The 24,507-nt window shown below is 41.8% G+C and overlaps 3 protein-coding genes across 3 annotated transcripts; all 3 read right to left on the bottom strand.

Moving 5' to 3' along the window:
• Positions 1-2,060: 2,060 nt before the first annotated feature.
• Positions 2,061-9,610, bottom strand: LOC4328535 (uncharacterized). Its single transcript, XM_066307207.1, is given in 5 exon segments — positions 2,061-2,760; positions 3,134-4,088; positions 7,376-7,773; positions 7,775-7,999; positions 8,621-9,610. Coding segments are annotated over 5 exon segments (3,153 nt in total). The 5' UTR covers positions 9,581-9,610; the 3' UTR covers positions 2,061-2,145.
• A 1,580-nt stretch (positions 9,611-11,190) lies between these two features.
• LOC4328533 (desmethyl-deoxy-podophyllotoxin synthase) lies at positions 11,191-13,527 on the bottom strand. The gene is made up of 2 exons (XM_015767839.3): positions 12,252-13,527; positions 11,191-12,004 (listed from the first exon to the last, which is right to left on the bottom strand). The coding sequence occupies exons 1-2, from the start codon at positions 13,200-13,202 to the stop codon at positions 11,390-11,392; spliced, it is 1,566 nt and encodes a 521-aa protein (XP_015623325.1). The 5' UTR covers positions 13,203-13,527; the 3' UTR covers positions 11,191-11,389.
• An 8,570-nt stretch (positions 13,528-22,097) lies between these two features.
• LOC4328532 (desmethyl-deoxy-podophyllotoxin synthase) lies at positions 22,098-24,231 on the bottom strand. The gene is made up of 2 exons (XM_015771370.3): positions 23,304-24,231; positions 22,098-22,850 (listed from the first exon to the last, which is right to left on the bottom strand). Exons 1-2 carry the CDS (start codon positions 24,219-24,221, stop codon positions 22,224-22,226), a joined length of 1,545 nt encoding a protein of 514 aa, XP_015626856.3. The 5' UTR covers positions 24,222-24,231; the 3' UTR covers positions 22,098-22,223.
• Positions 24,232-24,507: the final 276 nt, after the last annotated feature.

Below are 24,507 nucleotides of genomic sequence, written 5' to 3'. Positions count from 1 at the left end.
ATGTGGAGCTGAGTAATCTAGCCAAACACTTTTTTACCTACCTCAGCTCCTAGAGGAGCTAGCTCTCACTGGAGTTGGAGTTTGGAGTTGGGAGTTGGAGTTAGGAGCTCTACCAAACGGGGCCATAGTAGATAGATAGATGGATCGATCGATAGATAGATAGATCGAGATTCAGAGAGAGATGGGATGGAAGAGAAGGAAGAGGTGGACCGGAAAAAGGATGAAGGAATCCAACCTATGAGGGAGGTTAAATAGACTTTCACAGAGAGATTTAATTGGGAGGTTTTAGAGTTGGAGTCTGGATTCGAATTTCGAGGTTGATACTCGGTCTCGGGAGAATAGGAAGGAGTCAAGGAAGGGAACAATATTCGGAGACGAGTGAAAAGGGGATGGATAATTTAGAGAAAGAGAGTGTAACTTGAGAGTTTGAGTTTGACTACTCAACGAGATATGTGGGTAAGGATTTTGGAGAGAAGTCTGAATAGAAGGGTTCGGACTTTGAGATTATTTCGGAACGGAAATCATTTTGGGGAGAACTCAGGGCGAAAGGGATTGAATCTTGGGATTTTGAGTTCAAGGGTGGAAGTGATCTCGATTTGCATATTCAGACTTGGGTCAGAAGTTCGAGAAAGAAAACAAGGGTAGATTGATGAACCAATACAGGGAGAAAGATAGATGAATCAAAACCTGAGAGGTTGAATTCGAATTTGAGAATCGGTTTGAAGGAACCAAGGAGAGAGCTTATGACGCGAAGGTGAATCCTTGGACGGAGTTAGGATTCGGGCATTCGACAAAGTTCACGGATGGGGTTCCAGGAGGGGATTTCGAATAGAAGGAATCGAGCTTCGGGACTACATTGGGATGGTAATTTTGAGGAGACGATCTTTGATAACAGGGTATCGAGACAAGGGAGGGATTTAAATGGAGATCTTTGGCACAACTTAGACTCAACACTCAAAGAACGAAATTTTCGCAATTAGGATTTTGCCAAATTAGTTTTTAACGTCTCACGAAAAGCGGAGCGTTACATATAGATATCTGGGATCCGGCACATTAATTAGATACTTTCTCAGTCTCAAAATATAAGAGAATTAAGATAGGGAGACAATCAATTATTATTTGTATGAATATCTTATGAAGGTAATAAGGTATTGTGGGGATATACCTAGTAGTAGAAGATATGAAGATACACTTTAACATATGGTGTCTAGTATATTATTACATGACACATGAGGCATTACCGAGGCACGATATTGACCCTACAAGTTGCATGAGAATACCTATTATTATGAGTTTTATGGGGTTCATATATCAGAATAGTATTATGAAATGTCATAATTGCTTCTTGTCAGTGACATATTAAATTTTAAATTTTTTATGAGCCTTTTTTTGACGATTAACTTTTTATGAGCCTAGACAATAGATTCGGCTAATTCCTGTCGTGCTCATCTGGAGACAACCATAGCGGGAGGTCCGTTATGGACACTAAATTCAATTCCAATATATTTTAAACTTAGGTAACACTCCGAGCAACATAATCATCCTACAGTTTTAAAAGAAAAACACGAACCTCCATCATTTTGTATACCTAGCACACTAGGTAACTAGGTCCGATATGTTTAGTAGTTGAGACAACCTTGTCCCTTTGTCCATACCATGTTATGGTAGGTAAGGTACATGGTTGATCTCGACTTTCTCTACTACACTAATTATCACAAGTGTTTCACATTGATATTATTATATTCTTCTCCAGATGTGGGATCCACCCACCTCTCCCTCTCCTTACATTTCTTTTCTAGCCAGCATTTCCATGAATTAAAATGATGCTCACAATCAAGGACAATATATTCTAGGATAAAAAGAAGGACAATCTATTCTTAGATTATTAGAAATTCAACAATCACATGCCATGCCCCCTACTAGCAGACTAGCACATATGTGAGTGGACGAGGTAGATCATTTAGATAGTGTGGATTTCCTATTACTAAGTCAGGTTTGAATAACATGTATTGTTCGCCTCTTGGCTAAATTTCAAATGTTTCGAAAAATATACGAAAGTATTGATTCAAGCAACAAATTTATTAAGTCATTGGGCACATCATAATGCATGACTTGTCATACAAACACTTCAAAAGAGACTACGGCCTACAGAGGCACACAAACTGTTGGATGTAGGTAAAGATCATTCTTCCTTCGGACAGATAGTCCCATGTCCTCAGTCATATCTAACTCTTCAGGCGACATACCACTAGGAAGCTCCCAGTCAAAGTAGTATAGGAGTGTAGCAAGCACAAGCTCCATATTGGACTGTGCAAATGCTATGCCAGGACAGATCCTTCTTCCAGCCCCAAATGGCACGAACTCGAAGTCTGTACCTTTGAAGTCAATCATGCTATTGTCAAAGCGTTCTGGCTTAAACATCTCGGCCATGTCCCAATATTTGGGGTCCCTGTTGATTGCTCACACGTTTATAAAAACGGTAGTGTATTTCGGGACGTCGTATCCGATGACATTGCATGCTTCTCGGCACTCTCTTGGGAGAAGTAAGGGCAGCACGGGATGTAACCTAAGCGTCTCCTTGATGACAAGCTTCAGGTACTTTAGATTTGTGAGATCGTCTTCGGTTACCGTTGTCTTCCCTTGTAGGTTGTTCCTTAACTCTGCTTGTGCCTTTCTCATCACTTTTGGGTTCCTCATTAGCTCTGACATAACCCACTGGAGCGTATTTGCTGATGTCTCACTCCCTGCATTGAAGAGGTCCTGTGGAATAACAAGATGCAACCTGAACTAATCAATAGACATTCTTAGAAAAAAAAGAAATAACAAACACTTCTAGAAAAATGAAATAAGAAGATGCAACCTGAACTAATCAATAGACATTCTTAGAAAAAAAAAAGACTAGCTAACACTTCTAGAAAAATGAAATAACAAGATGCAACCTCAACTAAGCAATAGACATTCTTAAAAAAAAAGACTAACAAACTCTTCTATAAAAATGAATTACTCTTCTGCAAATAATAATGTAGAAATAGATGACTTCCATATGTAAATCTATTTTCTATATGTAAACTAAAACACTATGAATTAATGTGTGTTCTTCATAAATCAGAGCAGCAGAAGTAGTAGCATTTACCAGGATGATTGCTTTGATGTTGCCAATGGTGAGAGGCACCTCGAGGCCACCATCTTTCTGTATCCTGAAGAGCACGTCAACGAGGTCCTCCTCCGCGTCGTCCATGGCGCCGTCAGCCGGCGCAGCAACGTGAACCCTCCGCTGTTCGTGCTGCTGGAACACGCTGTCCATCAGCTCGTAGGTCCTCCGGTGGTTCGCCTCGGCGCGGCGCGCCATGCCGCCGATGGCGCCGGCGAGACGCCACGACGGGAACAGGTCGTCGAGGCTGAACCCGGAGCCGATCTTGACGATGTCGGCGAGCAGCTCCAGGAACTCGTCGCGCCGCCCGAACCTGTCCCCGATCATGGCCCGCATCGTCGCGTCCGTGATCACCGCCGTGATCCGCTCGCTGACGTTCACGGCCTCGCCGCGCGGGGACGCGGCGACGGCGGCGACGAGGCGGCGCGCCTCCTCCTCGCGGACGCGGCGGAACGACCGGACGCGCCGCGCGCCGAGCAGCTCGACGACGCACAGCTTGCGGAGCTGGCGCCACAGCGCGCCGTACGTCGCGAACACCACGCCCTCGCCGTCGCACCGCAGCCGCCGCGTGGTCGGGTTCCACGGCCGCGTTGCGAACGCGACGTCGTGCGTCCTCATGATCTCCCTGGCGGCGTCGGCGGACGAGGCGACAACGACGGGGACCTCGCCGAGCCTGAGCGACATGAGCGGCGCGTCGAGCCGGCGCGCCAGGTCGGCCATGGTGCGGTGCACGAGCGGGCCGCGCGCCATGACCTGGTGGAGGTTGCCGACGAGCGGCAGCCGCCACGGCCCAGGCGGCAGCCTCTCCGCGCCATTGTCGCCACGCCGCTTCGCCGTCAACCTGACCACCATGAGAGCCAGCAAGAGGAAGCAAGCGCACCACGCCACCTTCTCCATGCCATCCATGGCCATGGCAACACAGATCGATCGAGTGCTACTCTAAGCCAGACGCTCGCGTCCAGGTGCAGATAGATATATGCAGAGGTGTTACTGTTAATTACTACTAGGTGGCAAGTGACAGAAGCAGCTTTGTTGGATTTTTGTCGCCATGGGAGTAAATCTCTGCTTACTAATTGCTAATTATGAAATTCCAAAGATAGCTGATGCAATGCATGGCTGCAAGAGATGGATGCTAGGTGGATGCATGATGATGTACTCTAATTAAGGTCGTCCGATTTTGTAATTAATTGACTTCAGCGGTGGTCGCTGGGCGCTGGCTATGCTTACGAGAATTTTAGTGGCTGGAAAATAAATAAAAATGATAAATGGGCGATCACAAAAGGGGAAAAGATTAATTGACACCAGCTGGCAGGTTTGAGAGAGGCTGGACGTTTGCTTATTTATCTCGTGGCTTTTGTTATGTTACTTTTTCCTAACAAAAAGATCTTCATTTTTTGATTTTTTTTTTGGTCATGTTTTGGCCTTCCAAGTAGGATGGCCATTACTCCTGGCTCTAAAAGACTCTTGTTTCACATTAGCTTTAGCTAGTTAAAGCCATGATAAGCAGGAGATCAAAATACTACTATATGTTTAAGAGAAAATCCCTTGTATACCCCTCAAATTTTACCTAATCCCTTCTATACCCCTAAATTTTACTTACTTCCTTTTAATTCTGATCCCTTCCATACCCCTCCCGTCAGTTCACCGTTAGTTGACCGTCTATTTTCTATAAAAATGACCATTTTACCCTTGGATGAACAAAGAAATTCATGAATTACATTATTAAAAATATAAAAGCTTCTTGCATAAGACTATTATAGTTATGAGTTTGTTGTTCGATGCATTATTTATCCCAAAAAATATTGATAGATAATGAAATAAAAAAATACATATTTATTTTTTAAAAAAAAAGTCATAAAAGTGAGGAGCATTCATATAAAAATAGAACTACCAATGTTCACAACATTCTTTTAATGAATGCTCCCGATAAAAAAATCCATTGTCCTATTAAAATTTCAAATAAAAATTTTAATTTATTGCATTTATTTTATTTTCAAAATTTATGTCAAAATTTTATGCACTAATTATTTAGTCTCTTTAGTTTTATAAAATGCACATACTGTACACTCAAACAAAATTTTTAATTGTTTTTGAAGCTTATATTTAAACCTAAATCATCAAGGGCAAAAAGGACATTTGCAACCAAACGTAACAGTGAAATGATGGAAAATGTAACGGTAGGGGCATGGAAGGGATCAAATTGAAATTTCAGGGGTATAGAAGGGATCGGGTAAATTTCAAGGGTATGAAAGGGATTGAGTGAGTTTTCAGGGGTACACAGGAAATTTACTCTATGTTTAATCGTTAACGCAGATAGAAAACGAGAAGAGAGAGAAAACGGGTAGTATTACTTTTCATGGCTAAAAGGATAACAAAATAATAAAATAGTATCAAAAAGGTTTAATTCACCCCATTTTGAAACAATGGTGTTTTTGAGAAAAAAAAAGGCCAAAAGAATAGTTTTTAGGACAGAGGGAGTTTCCAACCTTGCACCACTCTTTTGGAAGATTCAGTCCCTGTTTGGTTCATGGGACTAATCCATTAGTCCCTCCCTTTTAGTCCCTAAGAATCCAAACATGGGTGACTAAAAAGGAATTAAAAAGTGCATATTTGACTAAAATCCATTAGTCCCTCTTAGGGCAGTCCCAACCCTCCATCTAGGATGGTGTCTATGGCATTAACTACATTGCCACGTAGGACTTTTAGCTTATATGACACTATATTAATTAAGAGAGAGAGAGTGAAGAGAGGAAGAAACTGAGTCTCATGCAAGACACAGCTTCAACACGAGAATCTATGCACTAGACACTATCAAGTTTTGCATTGGGAGAGAATAGTGTCTTCATAATAAATGAAGAATAAATATGATTGGTGGAGAAGAGAGATGATGTATTTATTAATGGCCCACTTTAAGAAACCATGGGTTGTAGAGTGTAGTTTTTATTGTGATGTCTTGTTGACATGACACCATAGACACTAGTTATGGACACCATGGGTTGGGATTTGGGAATGTCCTTAGAGGTACTTATAGGAACTAAAGTGATAGCCTCTCTCTTCTCTCTCTCCCTCGGTCCACGTGACTTCCCTTTTAGTCCCTAGATCCAAACAGTAGGGGACTAAAGTTTTTAGTCTAGGGACTAATTTTAGTCCAGGGACGAAATGATCCAAACGGGACCTCAGAGTGATAGGTTGAATTACGACTGAAGAACTTAAAAATAAAATTTACATCTATATTATTAGGCTTCTAAATACCAATATAAAGTTTTAAAAATAGATTATGATGTAAAAACCCCAAATTAATTGTAAAACTAAATTTTAAATTTCAGATTTTGATTGCAGCTAGTAAACAAACCAACAAATGATAAAAACTGAATGACAACTGGTCCAGGATGTTTAGAGTGAGATAGGTCTGGACTCTAGCATACTTCGGCCGAGGCCCAGGGCTCGACTTGAGTGGGGAAAGGAGACAGAGGAGCCGAAAAAGCTAATGGGCAGCCAGTCTCTCCCGCGCGACTGGACATGTGTCGCGCGTGGAGAGGGCGGCGGACGGCGCGCCATGACGGAGGTGCGATTTTTCCCTTTTTTTGGTTTCTTTCGTTTCTCTTCTGTTCTTTTTTGTTTTTTCGTTTCTCTTCTGTTTTTGGTTTTTCCCTTTTTTTTAAGATGTACATATTGCAAAGTTTGTATTCGTGTGTATACCAAGTTTGTATTCATATGTATACAAACTTATTTGTATTCATATTTTTTTCTCACGGTTTTTAACATGTACATATACAAAGTTTGTATACGCGTATGCAAAGTTGGTATATGTGTATATTTTTTATACGTTGATTTTTTGGTACACATAAAAATTATATATACATGTATATATATACTTTATATATATACGTATAAACTTTGTATTATTAATATAAAAATTATACGTATGTATACAATAATACAAAGTTTATATGTATGTATACAAGATATATACATATGCATATATACACGTAGTAGTACTGTAGTAGTAGTAGTGTATGACTATGAGTAGTAGTAGTGGACCTGGTGGTCACGCGCTCGTGTGACTGCGCGACTTGTCGCGCATTAGGGGCGCCCTAGAGGAGCGCAGCAACAATTTCGAACTCTTTTTTTTTTATAATTGAATTCATTTTGGCTTTACTCCAAAGAAGTTACATCAGTTATTACAGAGGTTGCAAGATGAACAAGTACGAATGTGTGAACAACTATGGGGCAACCGGCACATGGGCATTTGGAACAAGGTAAAGATCATTCTTCTTTCGCACGGTAGAACCCATCACCTCCATCATATCCATCTTGGCCGGCGAGATGCCATCGGGGAACTCCCAATCAAAGTGATAGAGCAATGAGGCTAGAGCGAGCTCCATAATTGCTTCTGCAAATGCCACACCAGGGCACATCCTTCGCCCTGCTCCAAAAGGTAAATATTCAAAGTTCATTCCTTTAAAATCTATATGGCCATCCTCAAATCGCTCGGGTCTAAATGTCTTAGCGTCCTCCCAATATTTAGGGTCTCTACCGATTACCCACATGTTCACAAGCACAATAGTACCTATGGGGACATCGTAGTCCATGACCTTACATGTCTCCTGACATTCCCTCCCTAGGGAGAAGTAGTGGCACCACAGGATGTAACCTTAAGGTCTCCTTGATAATAAGTTTCAAATACTTCAATTTAACCAAGTCATATTCTGACACTATTTGCTTTCCTTGGAGGGCATCACGTAACTCTGCTTGTGCCTTCAGCATTGTTCTTGGATTCATTATGAGCTCAGCCATCGCTCATTGAAGCGTATTTGCCGATGTCTCGCTGCCAGCACCAAAAAGGTCCTATATGCATGGTAAAAAATACATGATTTCCCATAAAGTGTAGAAAATATTGTATCAATTCCTTCCTATGTTCACTATGCATACTTTTTTATAAAAAGGAAATTCATGTACTCGCTCCATTTATCCGTATAAGTTATTCTTTAAAGGTAAATTTTATATATTCTGACCTAAACAGTAGTTAAACTAGATGTATTGTTGCGGTAGTGGATTTATATTTTAAAGTTGTGTCTTACTCCATCATAATGGATGCTATGTTTTTTTAGCGAGATTAAGGATGAAAACAAGACAATGATATCCTCTATTAAATAAGCGAAGATGATTTCATGGTGGTTGGGGGATAAGAAAGGAACAAAATTAAGTGATAGGTGCTAGGTGCAATTAAAACATGTCCATAGTAGTTCAAAATCCCTAATATCTATTGACAATTGGAGATGGCCAAAATACTTTATATTTGCGAAAGGGGGAGTAGCTATTAAGTTATATTTTTGTGACCAAATAAATTTATAGTTTGGTATTAAAGATTTTTTAAAAAATAAAATAAATCCTATCGAAATTAAGGGAGATATAGTATTAGCATCCACAGGAAAAGAAAAAAAAAGGGAGAACAACTAGAGTACTTACAAGGACGACAGCTTTGATATTGCCCATGGTGAGGGGCACTTGGAGGCTCCCTTCCTTCTGAATCCTGAGAAGCACGTCGACGATGTCCTCATCGTCTTCCACAGCGCCGGCGGCGGCAGCTGCAGCAGCTGCCCTCTTCTCCTCATGCTGCTTGAGAGCGCATTCCATCAGCTCGAAGTTCTTGCGGTGGTTCGCCTCTGCCCGCCGCGTCGTGCCGCCGATGAAGCTGGCCAGCCTCGACGATGGGAACAGGTCGCCGAGGCTGAACCCGGATGTGATCTTGATCCCCTCGGCAAGGCCCTCCAGGAATTCGTCCCGCCTCTCGAACCGGTCACCAATGATGGTGCGCACCGCGGCGTCGGAGACGAGCGCCGCGATCCGCTCGCTGACGTTCACGGCCTCGCCGGGCTGCGCCGCCGCGACGGCGGCGACGAGGCGGCCGACCTCGTCCTCCCGGATGCGGCGGAACGACTGGACGCGGCGGGCGCTGAGGAGCTCCACCATGGCGATCTTGCGGAGCTGCCGCCACAGCGCGCCGTAGGGCGCGAACACCAGCCCGACGCCGTCGCTCATCATGACCCGGATGGTGGAGCTCCACGGCCGCGTCGCGAACGCGACGTCGTGCGTCTTGGTGATCTCCCTGGCGGCGTCGGCGGACGAGGCGACGACGACGGGGACCTCGCCGAGCCTGAGCGACATGAGCGGCGCGTCGAGCCGGCGCGCCAGGTCGGCCATGGTGCGGTGCACGAGCGGGCCGCGCGCCATGACCTGGTGGAGGTTGCCGACGAGCGGCAGCCGCCACGGCCCAGGCGGCAACTTCACCCCGCCATTATTGTCGCCACGCCGCTTCGTCCTCAACCTAACCACCATAAGAGCCAGGAAGAGGAAGCAAGCGCACCACGCCACCTTCTCCATGCCATCCATGGCCATGGCACACACAGCACGCAGATGCAGATACATATATGCAGAGGTGTTACTGTTTACTACTAGGTGGCAAGTGACAGAAGCAGCTTTGTCATGGTGAGTTGGATTTTGTCGCCATGGGAGTAATTGCTAGGGATGAACTTCCAAAGAGAGCTGATGCATGCATGGCTGCAAGAGATAGATGGATGCATGATGATTATCAGATTATGTAATAACGTCTATTTTGAGTTCAGCGGTGGCCACTGGCTTTGCTTGACTTTTTTAGAATTTTGGTGTCGGGAAAATCAATGAAAAAGATACTCTCTCCGGTTCTATAATAATTGATGTTTTAGACAAGGTTAGGTTAAACTTTTATAACTTTGACCATTAATAACTTTAAAAATATTTACTTTAAACAAACTAGAACAACATATATAGATTTGTCTTTCAAAGCACTATAATAAAAGTAAACATGCATTTATTTATTGTATATATTATAGTAGAAAAATAAGATCAAAGATATATTTTGTAATCCGTGTCATTGTCCAAAATGTCAATTAAAATGAAACCGAATGGAGTAAATGAGTGATCTCAAACTGTGAAAACGATGAATTGAGCCCAGCTGGCAGAGTGGCAGTTATGAGAGAGGCAATTGATTTTAGGCTGGACCCTTGCTACTCTCTGTGTCTTGTGGCTATTTTGATGGTTTTTTTCCAACACAAATATCTTCTTTTTTCAATTAGGATCTGTTGTACCACATTCAACAGAAAATTGAGGGAAAATCTGTCAATTTTTTGCCACTGGATGCGTGTCAAGATTTGTGCTCCATGCGAGAAACAAGCGAGTAGCTGATGTGAGTTGATCCCACAACCCTAGACTTAAATGCATGGCCCTTCCATTTCAAGCCACGGTGTCGGTTATGAATTACATCCGACTTACATTCGAATTGTGTAGTTATATACTAGTTATGTTGTAATTTCATTACAATTATGTAGTTACATTTGACAGATTTGTGAGAGAAATTCTCTTGAATGTACATTCGATAGGCAGTCTCTTTTCTATTTATTTCCATGTTTTGTCCATCCAAACATTTTTCATCCCTTTATTTCAATTTCCAGGTATATACCCTCTCCTTTTTCCCCTAGGATTAATTCAACCTTTTCACTTTGGCTTTAATGTTTCTTCTCAAGTTTTTCAACATTTTTTGTTCCTTATTCTTTTTCCATGTTCAAATTTCTTCTGCTTGCAACATTTCCAATTTCTGCATCCTCTCCACCAACCTATGTATTGCCATTTTGTCTTGCAGATTTTTTAATTCTTCCTTTTTTTTTTCTTGCGATTTGCAAGGCATACGTTGTGACCATGGAGGAGTTAATCTTTTCTTTTAAGAAAAAAATCAATGGTGGAGTCAATTCAATTTGCTTTCCATTCCGGTTGGAAGTGCGAAGATTTTGAAATATGACATATTTTTTTCAATTCTACTTTTAAGAATGTTAGTATTGAACCCATCATAGTTCAAAACTCAACTACTAATTACTGAATTGTCTATTGTACCTTAGGAGTTTGGTGTTCTTAATTTTCTTTAGGACTAGCTTACACCACTCTCTCCCTCTCCAATGAATGTTTTAGCATTTTAGCAAAGGGAAAACAACACAAACAACTCGAGCTTGTTAACTACGACACAAATTAAACTCGTAATTTATAGTTACATGAACAACTATGATGGTACTTATTTCGAGAAAACATTAAAAAAGTTGAGCAGCATAACACCATAAGGGCATGAAACACAATGGAATGCTCATGATCGCTACTTGGCAGGTACGGGTCACAGGAGACACATATTGTGTGAAGCAGTTACGAGCCAAACTATAGAGGCACACGGACCTTTGGAACCAGGTAAAGATCATTCTTCCTTCGGATGGTGATACCCATCTCCTCTTCCATGTCTAGATTGCTTGGCGCAACACCACTAGGGAGTTCCCAGTCGAAATGATATAGCAATGAGGCTAGAGCAAGCTCCATGCTAACCTGCGCAAATGCCAAACCAGGGCACATCCTTCGTCCTGCTCCAAATGGTATGAACTCAAAGTCTGTGCCTTTAAAGTCTACGGTGCTATCCTCAAATCGCTCTGGTATGAATGTCTCAGCATTTTCCCAATGCCTAGGATCTCTGCATATTGCCCAGACGTTCACGAGCACGTTTGTACCCTTGGGCACGTCGTACCCCATAATGTTACATGTCTCTTGACATTCTCTCGGAAGAAGCAGTGGCACTACAGGATGCAGCCTTAGGGTTTCCTTGATGACAAGCTTCAAGTATTTCAATCCGATCAAATCATCTTCTGACACCGATTGCTTTCCTCGAAGACAATCACGTAGCTCAGTTTGTGCCTTTTGCATCACTCTTGGGTTCCTCACGAGCTCGGACATAGTCCATTGGAGTGTATTAGCTGATGTCTCACTCCCGGCACCAAAAAGGTCCTATAGAATGCAGGGGAAAATTTTGAAACTTTCATGAAGTCATGTTGCATAAAACAAGTAGTAGAGGTGCAATTAAAGACTTGCAATATATGTTAATGTCATTTAACTCTTACTAGTTACCATCCATTTTATATTCTTGTACATGTAAATTTATTTCTTACTACCATTTAGCATGAATTTTATATTCTAATATAATACTAACATTATCACACAGATAGAACATGACCAAGAATGTATACTTGCTTACACGAATGACGCCTTTGATGACGCCCATGGTGAGGGGCACTTCGAGGCCCCCTTCCTTCTGAATCCTGAGAAGCACGTCGACGATGTCCTCATCGTCTTCCACGGCGCCGGCGCCGGCAGCTGCAGCAGCTGCCCTCTTCTCCTCATGCTGCTTGAGAGCGTAATCCATCAGCTCGAAGTTCTTGCGGTGGTTCGCCTCCGCCCGGCGCACCGTGCCGCTGACGAAGCTGGCCAGCCTCGACGACGGGAACAGGTCGCCGAGGCTGAACCCGGACATGATCTTGACCCACTCGGCGGCGGCGTCGAGGAAATCCTCCCGCCGCTCGAACCGGTCGCCGATGATCGTGCGCACCGCGATGTCGGTGATCAGCACGGTGAGCCGCTCGCCGACGTTCACGGCGGCCTCGCCGGGCCGCCGCGTCGCCGCCGTGGCGACGGCGACGACGAGGCGGCCGACCTCCTCCTCCCGCACGCGGCGGAACGACCTGACGCGGCGCGGGCTGAGCAGCTCCACCATGGTGATCTTGCGCAGCTGCCGCCACAGCGCGCCGTAGGGCGCGAACGCGAGGCCCTCGCCGTCGACCATCTGGACCCGCACGGTGGGGCTCCACGGCCGTGTGGCGAACTTGGCGTCGTGCCTGCTCATGATCTCCCTCGCGGCGTCGGCCGACGAGGCCACGACGATGGGGACCTCGCCGAGCCTGAGCGACAGCAGCGGCGCGTCGCCGAGCCCCCTCGCCAGGCCGGCCATGGTGCGGTGCACGAGCTGGCCACCCGCCATGATCTGGTGCAGGTTGCCGATCACCGGCAGCCGCCACGGCCCAGGCGGCAGCCTCATGCCGCCATCGCCACCACCGCGCTTCGCCGCCGCCAGCTTGAAGAGCACGAGCGGCAGCAGCGCCGCCAGCAAGAAGCTCGCAACCTTCTCCAACTCCAGGTCGGCCATGGCCATGGCGATGTGCAGGTGCAGCTAGCTGGAGCAATCGTGTATGGCACGCAGATGCAGATGCTACTTGTCTACTGCTACATATGCGGTGGAGGTGCGTCGACGACGAGGTGATGATCAAAGCGGTTTTTGTCGCGGCGACGACGAGGTCGGAGATCGACACGGTGTTCAGTTTGGCGCCATGGGATCAGTTTTGACGTGGTCGTGGATATACAGCAACGACAACGAAGTGATGGTAGCTTTGCCTGTCCGGTAAACGTCAAAAGTTTGCCGAGTTTGCCGCGATTTCTTCGGTGGACGCGGACTGATCTGAAAAAGGGAAAGGCTGATTGTGAATTGAGCACCTCTTCCCACAGCCGATCCATCAGTAAGATAGTAGAACGGCAATAAATGAGTGGACGTCCACCTAAATGATTGAAACCCTGACCCTCTTACGGTAATTAGTTGAGTTTACAACTTTGCACCCGAAGTAGTGATCAGTTGTGTTATGAGTGCAGGAAAAAAACGAGCAAGCATCAAAAATAATTTATGAGTAAATATTTGTTAGTCTACTTTATCTAGGGTATAAAAAAATTAAAAACTAAGGTAAAAAAGAATATGATAAAAAATCCACATTAACTCTAAAACTAAGCTTTAAAATTCAAATTTGATACTAGTTGATAAACCAGCAAATGAGGAGGGCACAACTGATGTGTGGAGGGAGGCTCTGGTTGAACTGGCTTGCTTGGGCCCATAGATGGCCAAATGGGCCGTCTGGCACAGCACGGCCTAGGCCCGGCAGTGTCTGGGCCGAGGTTTTCGAGCCTTTTCGGGCCCGCACGGCCTGACCTACACGCCGGGCCGTGTCGTGCCAGCCCACGGGCTACACACACGGTCCAATACGACTCGGGTCCATCGTGCTTCTCCACAGAATTAGTCTATTTCTCATCCCTCGACTCTGTGGCTATGTCCATAATGGCTGAAAAATAAGTCTGTTTTATACTCCTCTTGTCTTTGGGCCTTGCCTTATATGGTTATTTAAGTCTATTTTGGATTCCTCTACTATTTTTCTTCGATCATGCCGTGCCGGCCGGCCCACCGTTTCGAGGGTGCAGCCCAGGCTCGGTCCGGCTGTCGGGCCAGGCTGACACGGTACGACCCTAGTCGGGCTGTGCCGTGCTTGGGCCAAGCCATGGGCCTCAGATCATATGGCCATCTATACTTGGACCAGGGCTCAGTTTTGGCTGGAGAAAGGAGATAGAGGACTAGGAGGGTGTACATATAAGTTCTATGGAGTCATGTCTATCGATACTAATCGAACATAAAAACTTCCGAACCTCATGGGCCGCTGACCCCCAACCTGGCCTATCCATCATCGTCTTCACCTTATCTACTCCGCCTCCATTGCCGCCGCAGCCATTGGCTGCGGTAGTAGCAGGGATGGTTTCTCCCATTCGCTTGGTGGTGGCGAATCAAGGAGGCTAGCACAGTAGCACTTCGTCCTTGCTGGTGACTGCACATTGTTACTGCTTGATATTTGTTGTTTGCAATTGGATATTGGTTGCTACATGTGTAGCGACTTCGGTTTTGATCGGAAATATTGGTCAATGATTGGTAAAGTCGGTTCAGCAACTACGACTAATGGTGAGCGGATCATGCAACCAATTATAACCATTTTTCACTCATTTTCTTCACCTACTTCCTCTTCTCTTCTCGGCCAATCACAATCCCCTAATTAATCGTAGTTATACCGCTTAAGTTCTGTTTTAAAATGAAGCTAATTAGGTGATCTAGCTTCATTTTAAAACAAAACTTGAGCTGTAGAACTTCAAGGACGGAGGGAGAGGCGGAGAGCTAATTTCTGGTCTCCCGTCAATGGAATTTAATATTTTCATTTGTTTCCACGTTTAGAGGCTTATGCTGCTGTCTTCTGTTCAAAGCAGATGAGTTACATTTTGTCAAATGAAAATTATTTTTTTATCACAAATGAAAATTAAAACTTAGATAGAAAGTACAAACATAAACGGTAATGGAGTCGTGGTATATGACTCACCAAGCTTTAAATTAATCCTGATTTCTATTAATATTACGTAACAATGATGCATTTTTAATAGAAAGTTATTATGGCCAGGGATTTATCACTAGTAAATCAGAAAAAAAATACTACTCCTTCCATTTTATATTATAAGTTATTTTAATTATTTTACAGTGTGATTAAGTTTATAGAAAAAATATATCAATATTTTAATACAAAACAAATATTTTATCAAAAATATATTCAATGGTATATTTAATAAGATTAATTTAATTTTGTACATATTACTATATTTTTATAAATTTAATTATTTTTTAAAAAACCTTATAAAAGAATTTAAAGGACTAAATAAAGCGTTAGTAAACGAGAGTATGCGGTGGCAGAGCGAGCCACGGAACATGTCCAGATGGAGGCCGCTGCTGCTCGGGCCTCATCGTCATCCGCCTTTGCCGCGGTCAGCTTCGTCGTGAGCTTTGAGTTTGAGGAGGTCGAAGCAGCACGCAACCTTCTCCATCTACTCCTACTCCATATGTGGTGACGCACAGTGGCGGAGCTAGAACAAAACGAAGGGGTTCCATTTACTTGTTTTACTTTGATTTGAATCAAATTTAGCTTGATACAGATGTCTAAATTTAAACTAACGGGGTATATAAATAGTGAAAATAGATAAAATATAGGTAATTTTTTTTAACCGGGTTCATGGACACCCCCTTAGCTATACTAGCTCCGCCCTGGCGACGCAGAATCCACGGATATTCCGGACGGAGGTGACCCTGTCAAGTGACAAAAGCAGCCCTGTTATCACTTGCCACTGCCATAGGCCCATAGCCGATCGAGTTTGCCGTCGTCGGTTCGCTTTGGCGCCATATGGGGGTTACAAGTTATCATCTTCTTCGAGTATTCATTAGCATAAATCGTACAACGTTTTAGATGGTATCACTTTCTCGTTTCCATGCGTAACGTTTTCCGAACAATTAATGATGTACATTTATTTTTCTAAAACAAATTTCATATTAAATAGCTGGGTGGCCCGCGCAATTGCGCGGCTAGCACCTAAACAAAATCATATATTTTTAAGTATTATTTTACTTAAAATTTATTAAATAGCTATCTAGCTATTTCATTGTCTTTAAGACTTTGAAAGACCAAACCTTACTATCCCCGTGTTTCTAATCATATAGTTTTTAAAAGTCACACCAGTTGCTAACTCTTATGTCATCTCCTTATTTATTTGCTTGCTCGATCTACCACTATTTTCATTCATTCTTCTTGGAACCTTTAAAAATTGGATTTTATAGTTTTTAGAGTTTATTGTCATGTTGGGTTTCATTTTTATAATTTCTAGATGTCCCATCAAACGTTGCCATTATACTACTCTACGGCCCGTCCACTGTCTTTTCTCTTTGTTGTCATTGAGATTTTAAAAATCGAACATAATTATCGTTTGGGTTCATTTTTTACTTTCTAGAAGTCCCGCCAAACCGTCAGCGGCTTTGCTATTGTACTCCTCTACGGCTCGCCCGCTGTCTCCCTTCTTTATTGGCATTGAGATTTTAAAATTGAACATGATTATCATTGGGTTTTTTTTACTTTTTAGAAGTTCAAAACCTTTAAAAATTGGACTTGTAGTTTTATTTTTTTATAATTTTTAGAAGTCCCATCAAACGATGCCACTATGCCCCTCTATAGCCCGTCCGCCGCCAACTCTTTATTATCATTGTGATTCTAGAATTCTTTTTTTATTTTCTAGAAGTCCTGTTAACCGTCGGCAGCTCTGCAACTGTACTCTTATACACCCCGCCTGCTGCTTCTCCTTTTTATTATCATTGAGATTTTAAAAATCGAATATGATTATCAATGGGGTTTGTTTTTTTTTTACTTTCTAGAAGTCCCGGCAATCGCCTTACTCGTTTGCTTCACGGCCTGCCTGACGTCTCTCCTTTTAATCGTCATTAGGATTCTATTTGATGTTTTATTAACAATTTTTATATCTCGTATCAACCGCCACCACTCTACTTCTTTATAGGCATGTTAGTTAATTTATCTCGTCATGTGTTTTAGATGGTCTTTTCTTTCAATAATCTTTATTTTTATCACAAATTTTAGTTATTTATAAATTGTATTCCTAATTGATATCTTATTTTTCTTTTTCTAATTTCAGAATTTTTTTAAAAAAATTAGTTAATATCGTATTGTGTTATTTTAATGTTTTTATTTTTTATTTTCAATTTCAGTTGTTTCAAAATTGTATTCCTATTTGAACTCTCTTTTTGTTTTTCTAGTTTTAGATATTATTTTATTTTTATTCTAATTTTTAATTAATCTCGTATTGGATTCTTCTTTCAATATTGCTTATTTTTAATTTTGAATTTCAGTTATTTTTAAATTATACATCTACTTGGACTCTCCTTTTTTTTCTTTTTCTCTTTTTCTCCGATTAATGTGGGAATTATTTTTATTCCGAATTTTAATTAATCTTGTATTAGGTTATTATATGGACTCTTATTTTAACATTCCTTATTTTTAATTTCGAATTTCAGATATTTTTAAATTGTATTCATACTTGGACTCTCATTTCCTTTTCTAATTTTAGATTTTATTTTATTTTTATTTCGATTTTTGATTTATCTCGTATTGGGTTCTTATATGGAAACTTATTTTAATATTCCTTATTTTTAATTCCGAATTTCATCTATTTTTAAATTGTATTTCTACTTGGACTCTCCTTTCCTTTTCTAGTTTTAGATTTTTTTTTATTTTTATTTCGAATTTTGATTAATCTCGTATTGGGTTCTTATGTGGAAACTTCTTTCAATATTGCTTATTTTTAATTCCGAATTTTAGCTATTTTTAAATTGTACTTCTACTTAGACTCTCCTTTTTCTTTTTTTCTTTTTCTCCGATTAATGTGGGAATTTCTAGCTCCCACAGCGAATGTGGTGCCTCCTTTCAAAGCTGTTTTAATAATATAATAGATAGATTTCTTTCTCTAAAATTTTTAAACTAATACTTAATGAATCATACGCTGATACATTGTTTTAATTTTTTTTAATAATCACCGGAGGGGAGAGGTTCCCCACCTAGATTTCCATTGAAGAGAAAAATAGGGTACAATTGAAGTGTTCAAGCTAGCTAGCAGCTAGCAGTTACAAATGCAAAGAGAAAATAGAATTGGAAAATATAGCTTTCCAAGACTGGACTGCTATTCTCTCTGGGATTTTGAAACGGTGTTCCTAGAGGTTTGTTTCTTCTAAACATCGTCTCAAAAGGTTGAGAAGAGATTGCAAGTTTCAAAAGACCACATCATGTCGATGGTTCCACAGGCAATAGAAACACAGCAAGTAGAAAGTTCTGAAGTGTGGCTGCAGGAGCGGCGGCGCCGGAGACAGCATTTGTAAATTTCTAATGTCGGAAATATTTGGATGGATTCCAATAGATGTCTAGAAACTTATAGACGGTAGAAACGTTGTTTATTTTGTATGCCGAGAGGGGTTCCAACCCTTATAGACGGGCAAACCTCAAAATATAAATTAACTAGATGACACCCCCACGTATTGCTGCGGAATATTTACGTGTTAAATACTCCCTCTGTTTTAGGTTATAAGACGTTTTAACTTGGTTAAAGTCAAATTACTCTAAGTTTGACTAATTCTGTAGAAAATAGTAATAATATTTTTAACCCAAGACATATATATGATGAAAATTTATTCAATTATAGATTTAATGAAACTATGCTGGTATTGTAAATATTACTATTTTTTTCTATAAATTTAGTTAAACTTAGAGTAGTTTGATTTTAATTAAAGTCAAAATATCTTGTAACCTGAAACGGAGGGAGTAGTTACTATCCTGGTAAGGATGTGCATTCTAAGAACATGTTAGAAATGAAGGCAACCACCATTTGAAATTTAGGTTGTAATGTATATATTAATTGAGAAATCTCAATACATGTGTATCAAATAATTAATGCGGTTATACATTTAGGTTTAATATATGAGTGTGCTGCAAAGGAAGAGATTAGTCACTCAAATTTTCTAAAAGAAGAATCTTCAATACAGAGTGAAAAGGGTGAAGCAGTGAACCATGCTTCCTTTTTTCTGCCGTTATGTTGGACTATACTAAGGTAGTACTTCCATGTTAGCGATTGTCCGTCAATAAATGTTAAGATAAAAGATTTACTTAGCACTAGTACAAATATTATTTAATAACTAAGCTGATAAGCAAGCTTAAAAAACAGAGGATGATATAATGTAAATATTTTAATGCACCATTAGATACCAAAACAAAGCTATGGCGATGAAAAACAAAATACCTGTCTCATGATAGAAAGATTAGATAACACCCATGATTAGATCAGCTCCAGGAGATTAGGAGAAGAGATGACCGATTGTCATATAGAACCAAACTGATTGAGGATAAAACCGGGGAACTGCCATGAGCCTGACAATCGATGTGAGATAAAATTGGAGAACTGCCATGAGCCTTGACAATCGATGTGAGATAAATTGCTTGGGTGTTTGAAATCTTGAATGTTACAAACGATTGTGAGAAATTTCATGAGTCTCGAATTGCTTGGGTGTATGAAGGCCATGTTTAGATTGTAGCCAAAATAAACCTTACCAAAAGTTTAGCAATATTATCAACATGCCAAAGTTTGGCAATAAACTAAACGTTGACATTTTTTTTGATAACGTTGCCAAAAAAAATAATATGGTTGAAAATAGCATCAATATGAACAGCCCGGAATTTCATGATAAAATCTTGACAATCTTAAATTGCTTGGGTGTATGAAACCGGATAACTGACATTGGGTCTCGACAATAGATGTGAGATGAAATTTCTCACAATTGTCTGAAATCTTGAATGATCAATGAATGTGGCTAATCCTATGCTATGCCACTGCTTAATTTATAGCTTGGTTGACTGGTTGTATGGCTTGGCAGTTTCTAGAAGATGAGCAGTCCACCGAAAGATAGTGGGCCAATAATAATGGTATGGCTAATAATAAAGGTGGAATGGCTTGGCATGCATGTAAACATGCAGGAACCGGTAGAGTGACATGGCCCAAGAAAATTTGGACTTAAAAAGACATTCTTGCTGCACGCTAGAAAGTAAACATCTTGGACATCAATTTTAGATCTAATGGCTAGATTAATTTGAAGTGATGTGGCAAGCTGTGAAAAGAGAAAATTAGCACTAGTTGCACTTAGTGAGAATGAACCATATAGATATATAAAATTAATGCCCTTCTCGATTAATTCCTTCATAAAAAGTTAAGAAGGATTTAGAGAGGATTACTTAATCTCCAACATTCCTTCCGGCCTTCACATAAGAATTAACCGAACAAGCTTTTTTTTTCTAAGGCGTGGAAGAACTCTTTTTCAAAAGAATTTTCAAGCGGATCAAGAGGATGTTTTGAGAATGAAAAGATCGAATGCTAATTTTAAATAGGACCTCTCATGTTCTTTTTATAGAGCATGCATGTGTCATACGTTCAAAACACGTCAATTATAAAAAAAAAAAAAGAGGTGGTACACTTTAACTGTATGATTTAGTGCAAGCGCAACAATAATGTTCAGATGATGATGTAATGCTGTCCGTTCTTAAACTGCAAGATTTGCAGACACTTCTTTGCCGACTAATCTCAAAGACAATATAAGTATTTATTGATCACCGCTTTTCATCGAATCAATCACTAGCTAGTAACACACCGACACAGGTGGGGCCTGGCCCACGTGGGGAGAGCCGGAGAGAGACCAGCACCGCGTCTAGCTTCCACGTGCTTATTTTTAAAAGACAAAAATACAAATCCATGTACTCGCACACTCGTTAGTATAAATGCACGCGCGTACTTTATTTTTATAAGCACCTTCAAAATACTTACCGGTACTCCCTGTTTTAGGTTATAACTTCAAATTTAACTAAATTTATAGAAAAACAGAAATATTTTCAACTAAAAATAAATTTATTATAAAAATATATTTAATTATTAATTTAATAAAACTAATTTGGTAATGTAAATATTACAATATTAAATCTTGAGTTGAAAATATTTCTATTTTTTCTATAAACTTGGTTAAACTTTAAATAGTTTGACTTTAACCAAAGTCAAAATATCTTATAATCTAAAACGGAGTATACCTTTAGATTGATGAAGTCGTCATTGATGTCACACTATCGACGAGTATATTATATATCACTGAAAGATGAATTAGTCGTAAATGTGAACATATCAAGTCTAGAATTTGAATTCGGATCAACTGATTCCACTTCGCAACATCCATGTGCTTTTGAATTCCACGTGAAGGAGAAAAAGGGTTTGAAATATTGGACTTTTGCAAATTTATCTTCTAAAAAGACTTCAGATTCCGTTGATTAATTATGTTTGAAACGAGAAGTTCTGGGGAGTTAAAACTGCTAACTGGCATGGTTCAGAACTGAGTCAAGCACACCACAACATCGACCAGAGCAAGAATTCCGAATTCCACGTTTCGAAAATTTCTTAAAACTGATCAAATCAATTCCACTATAAGTTTATAATTCGCTGAATCGTGAGCCTCTTTTCTCCTCTTTCCATCCCCCTCCTTTTCCCTTCCTACTTCCAGGCTCCAGCAGACCAGCACGCCTCTTCTCCTCTTCTCTTCACACAACGTCATTGTGTTAGCAGAGTCACTGTCAGCAATAGGAGGCACACGACTATTATCCTCCCTCTTACGTATTGTTCATGGTTATGGCGTCGCAGAGTCTACACCAGATATTGTGCATGCAAGTACATATATGTGTAATGAGGTGACAGTCATCGATCAAAATTGAAAAGCAGATTATTCATGGAATTATTGTCATGAGTTTTCTACTTGATTATAAAAATAAATTGAATAATTTGAGAATTAAACTTAAATAATAATTTATAATAGGTAGGATAGGAAGTAGGAGTACACATCATCAAAAGTTACATAGCTTATCATTTAGACACGTACATACGAGACAAACATACTATTTATAAGTGTAAACAACTATAAGACAGTTGACAAAGGCACACGGACAGTAGGAATAAGGTAAAGATCGTTCTTTCTTCGAATTGTAGCACCCAACTCCTCCATCATGTCCACCTTGGTTGGCGAGATGCCATCAGGGAGCTCCCAATCAAAGTGGTAAAGCAATGAGGCTAGAGCGAGCTCCATGATTACTTCTGCAAATGCCATGCCAGGGCACATCCTTCGTCCAGCTCCAAACGGTATAAATTCAAAGTTTGTTCCTTTGAAGTCTATATGGCCATCCTCAAATCGTTCAGGTATGAATGTCTCAGCATCCTCCCAATACTTAGGATCTCTACCTATTGCCCATACGTTAACAAGCACAGTAGTACCTATGGGGATATCGTAACCCATGACCTCACATGTCTCCCGACATTCCCTAGGGAGAAGTAGTGGCACTACAGGATGTAACCTTAAGGTCTCTTTGATAATAAGTTTTAAGTACTTCAATTCAACTAAGTCATCTTCAGATATCGTTTGCTTTCCTTTGATGACGTTACTTAACTCAGCTTGTGCCTTCAGCATCACTCTTGGATTCATTATGAGCTCAGTCATCGCCCATTGAAGTGTATTAGCTGATGTCTCGCTCCCAGCACCAAAAAGTTCCTATATGCATGAAAAAAAACATGATTTCCCATATATGTAAAAAAATATGTTATCAATTACTTCCTTCCTTTGTTCAGTGTGCATACTTTTTTTTTATTTTCATATATACTCGCTCCATTCATCAGTTAAAGTTATTTAATTTTATTCTTAAACGGTAAAACTTTGTAGATTTTGACATTAACAGTAGTCAAATTTTAAGTGCACTCAGGTAAAAGAGGTTTGGTAAAATATGTCTTATATTTCATCCTTTCACGAATATAATGGATTATAGATCCAGAAAGTGTGATTGAACCTTCACTAAATTAGGGAAGAGAACGTACGTTAGGGTACGATTGTAGATACGATTGAAAAATTAATTATTGGTAAGATAAATACTACTCTAAGCTCAGAAGTATTCGTGTGCAATTAAGGGAGATTAGTACAGTATTAATCAGCAAGTACTTGTCTACTTACCAGGACGACGGCTTTGATATTGCCCATGGTGAGAGGCATCTGGAGGCTCCCATCCTTCTGAACCCTGAGAAGCACATCGACGAGGTCCTCGTCGTCGTCCACGGCGCCGGCGGCCCTCCGCTCCTCGTGCTGCCTCAGAGCGCACTCTATCAGCTCGAAGTTCTTGCGGTGGTTCGCCTCCGCCCGCCGCGTCGTGCCGCCGACGAAGCTGGCCAGCCTCGACGACGGGAACAGGTCGCCGAGGCTGAACCCGGAGGTGATCTTGATCGCCTCGGCGAGACCCTCCAGGAACTCGTCCCGCCTCTCGAACCGGTCGCCGATGATGGTGCGCACCGCCGAGTCGGAGATGAGCGCCGCGATCCGCTCGCTGACGTTCACGGGCTGCGCCGCCGGGGCGGCGGCGACGGCGGCGACGAGGCGGCCGACCTCGTCCTCCCGGATGCGGCGGAACGACTGGACGCGGCGCGCGCTGAGGAGCTCCACCACGGCGATCTTGCGGAGCTGCCGCCACAGCGCGCCGTAGGGCGCGAACACCAGCCCAACGCCGTCGCTCATCAGGACGCGGATGGTGGAGGTCCACGGCCGCGTCGCGAACGCGACGTCGTGCGTCTTGGTGATCTCCCTGGCGGCGTTGGCGGATGAGGCGACGACGACGCGGAGCTCGCCGAGCCTGAGCGACATGAGCGGCGCGTCCAGCCGGCGCGCCAGGTCGGCCATGGTGCGGTGGACGAGCGGGCCGCCCATCGCGACCTGGTGGAGGTTGCCGATGACCGGCAGCCGCCACGGCCCCGGCGGAAGCCTCGGCTTGCCGGCGCCATTACCGGTCGCCTTCCTCGCCACCTTGTGGAGGACGAGAGTGAGCAAGAGGAGAGCCAAGGAGAGGCACAGGTAGCCGGTGATGTCTTGCACCATGGCCATGGTTTGAGCTGTCGAGCACTTCATGGAAATGGTATAAATAGGGAGAAGTTCTTTTATTTTGGGGGGGAACATAAATAGAGAGAAGTTGATTCATTTATTATTTGTTGTCTGGCTGCTATCTCTAGTTTGAAAACATAGGCAAGAGAAATAATTGCAAAATGAAAGGCGCATAGCGATTTGGAATTTTGGACTACCATCCCATTGGCATTAATACAGCTTGCAGTTATTAGTCAAATATTGGCTGTGGAGTTCAGAGCATGAATAGTGATTGTAGGCAACTTTCGCA

The sequence above is a fragment of the Oryza sativa genome, chromosome 2 (genome assembly GCF_034140825.1).
Source record: "Oryza sativa Japonica Group chromosome 2, ASM3414082v1".
NCBI classification, from domain to species: Eukaryota; Viridiplantae; Streptophyta; class Magnoliopsida; order Poales; family Poaceae; genus Oryza; species Oryza sativa.
Note: the sequence above shows the minus strand (reverse complement) of the source record. Positions and strands in the feature narration are given on the sequence as shown.

Coding starts and splice junctions, on each gene's coding strand:
- LOC4328533 (XM_015767839.3), bottom strand. CDS start 13,202: ATGGCCATGGCCGACCTGGAGTTGGAGAAGGTTGCGAGCTTCTTGCTG. Junction 12,005..12,251: donor TCATCAAAGGCGTCATTCGT/GTAAGCAAGTAT, acceptor TGCATTCTATAG/GACCTTTTTGGTGCCGGGAG.
- LOC4328532 (XM_015771370.3), bottom strand. CDS start 24,221: ATGGCCATGGTGCAAGACATCACCGGCTACCTGTGCCTCTCCTTGGCT. Junction 22,851..23,303: donor ATATCAAAGCCGTCGTCCTG/GTAAGTAGACAA, acceptor TCATGCATATAG/GAACTTTTTGGTGCTGGGAG.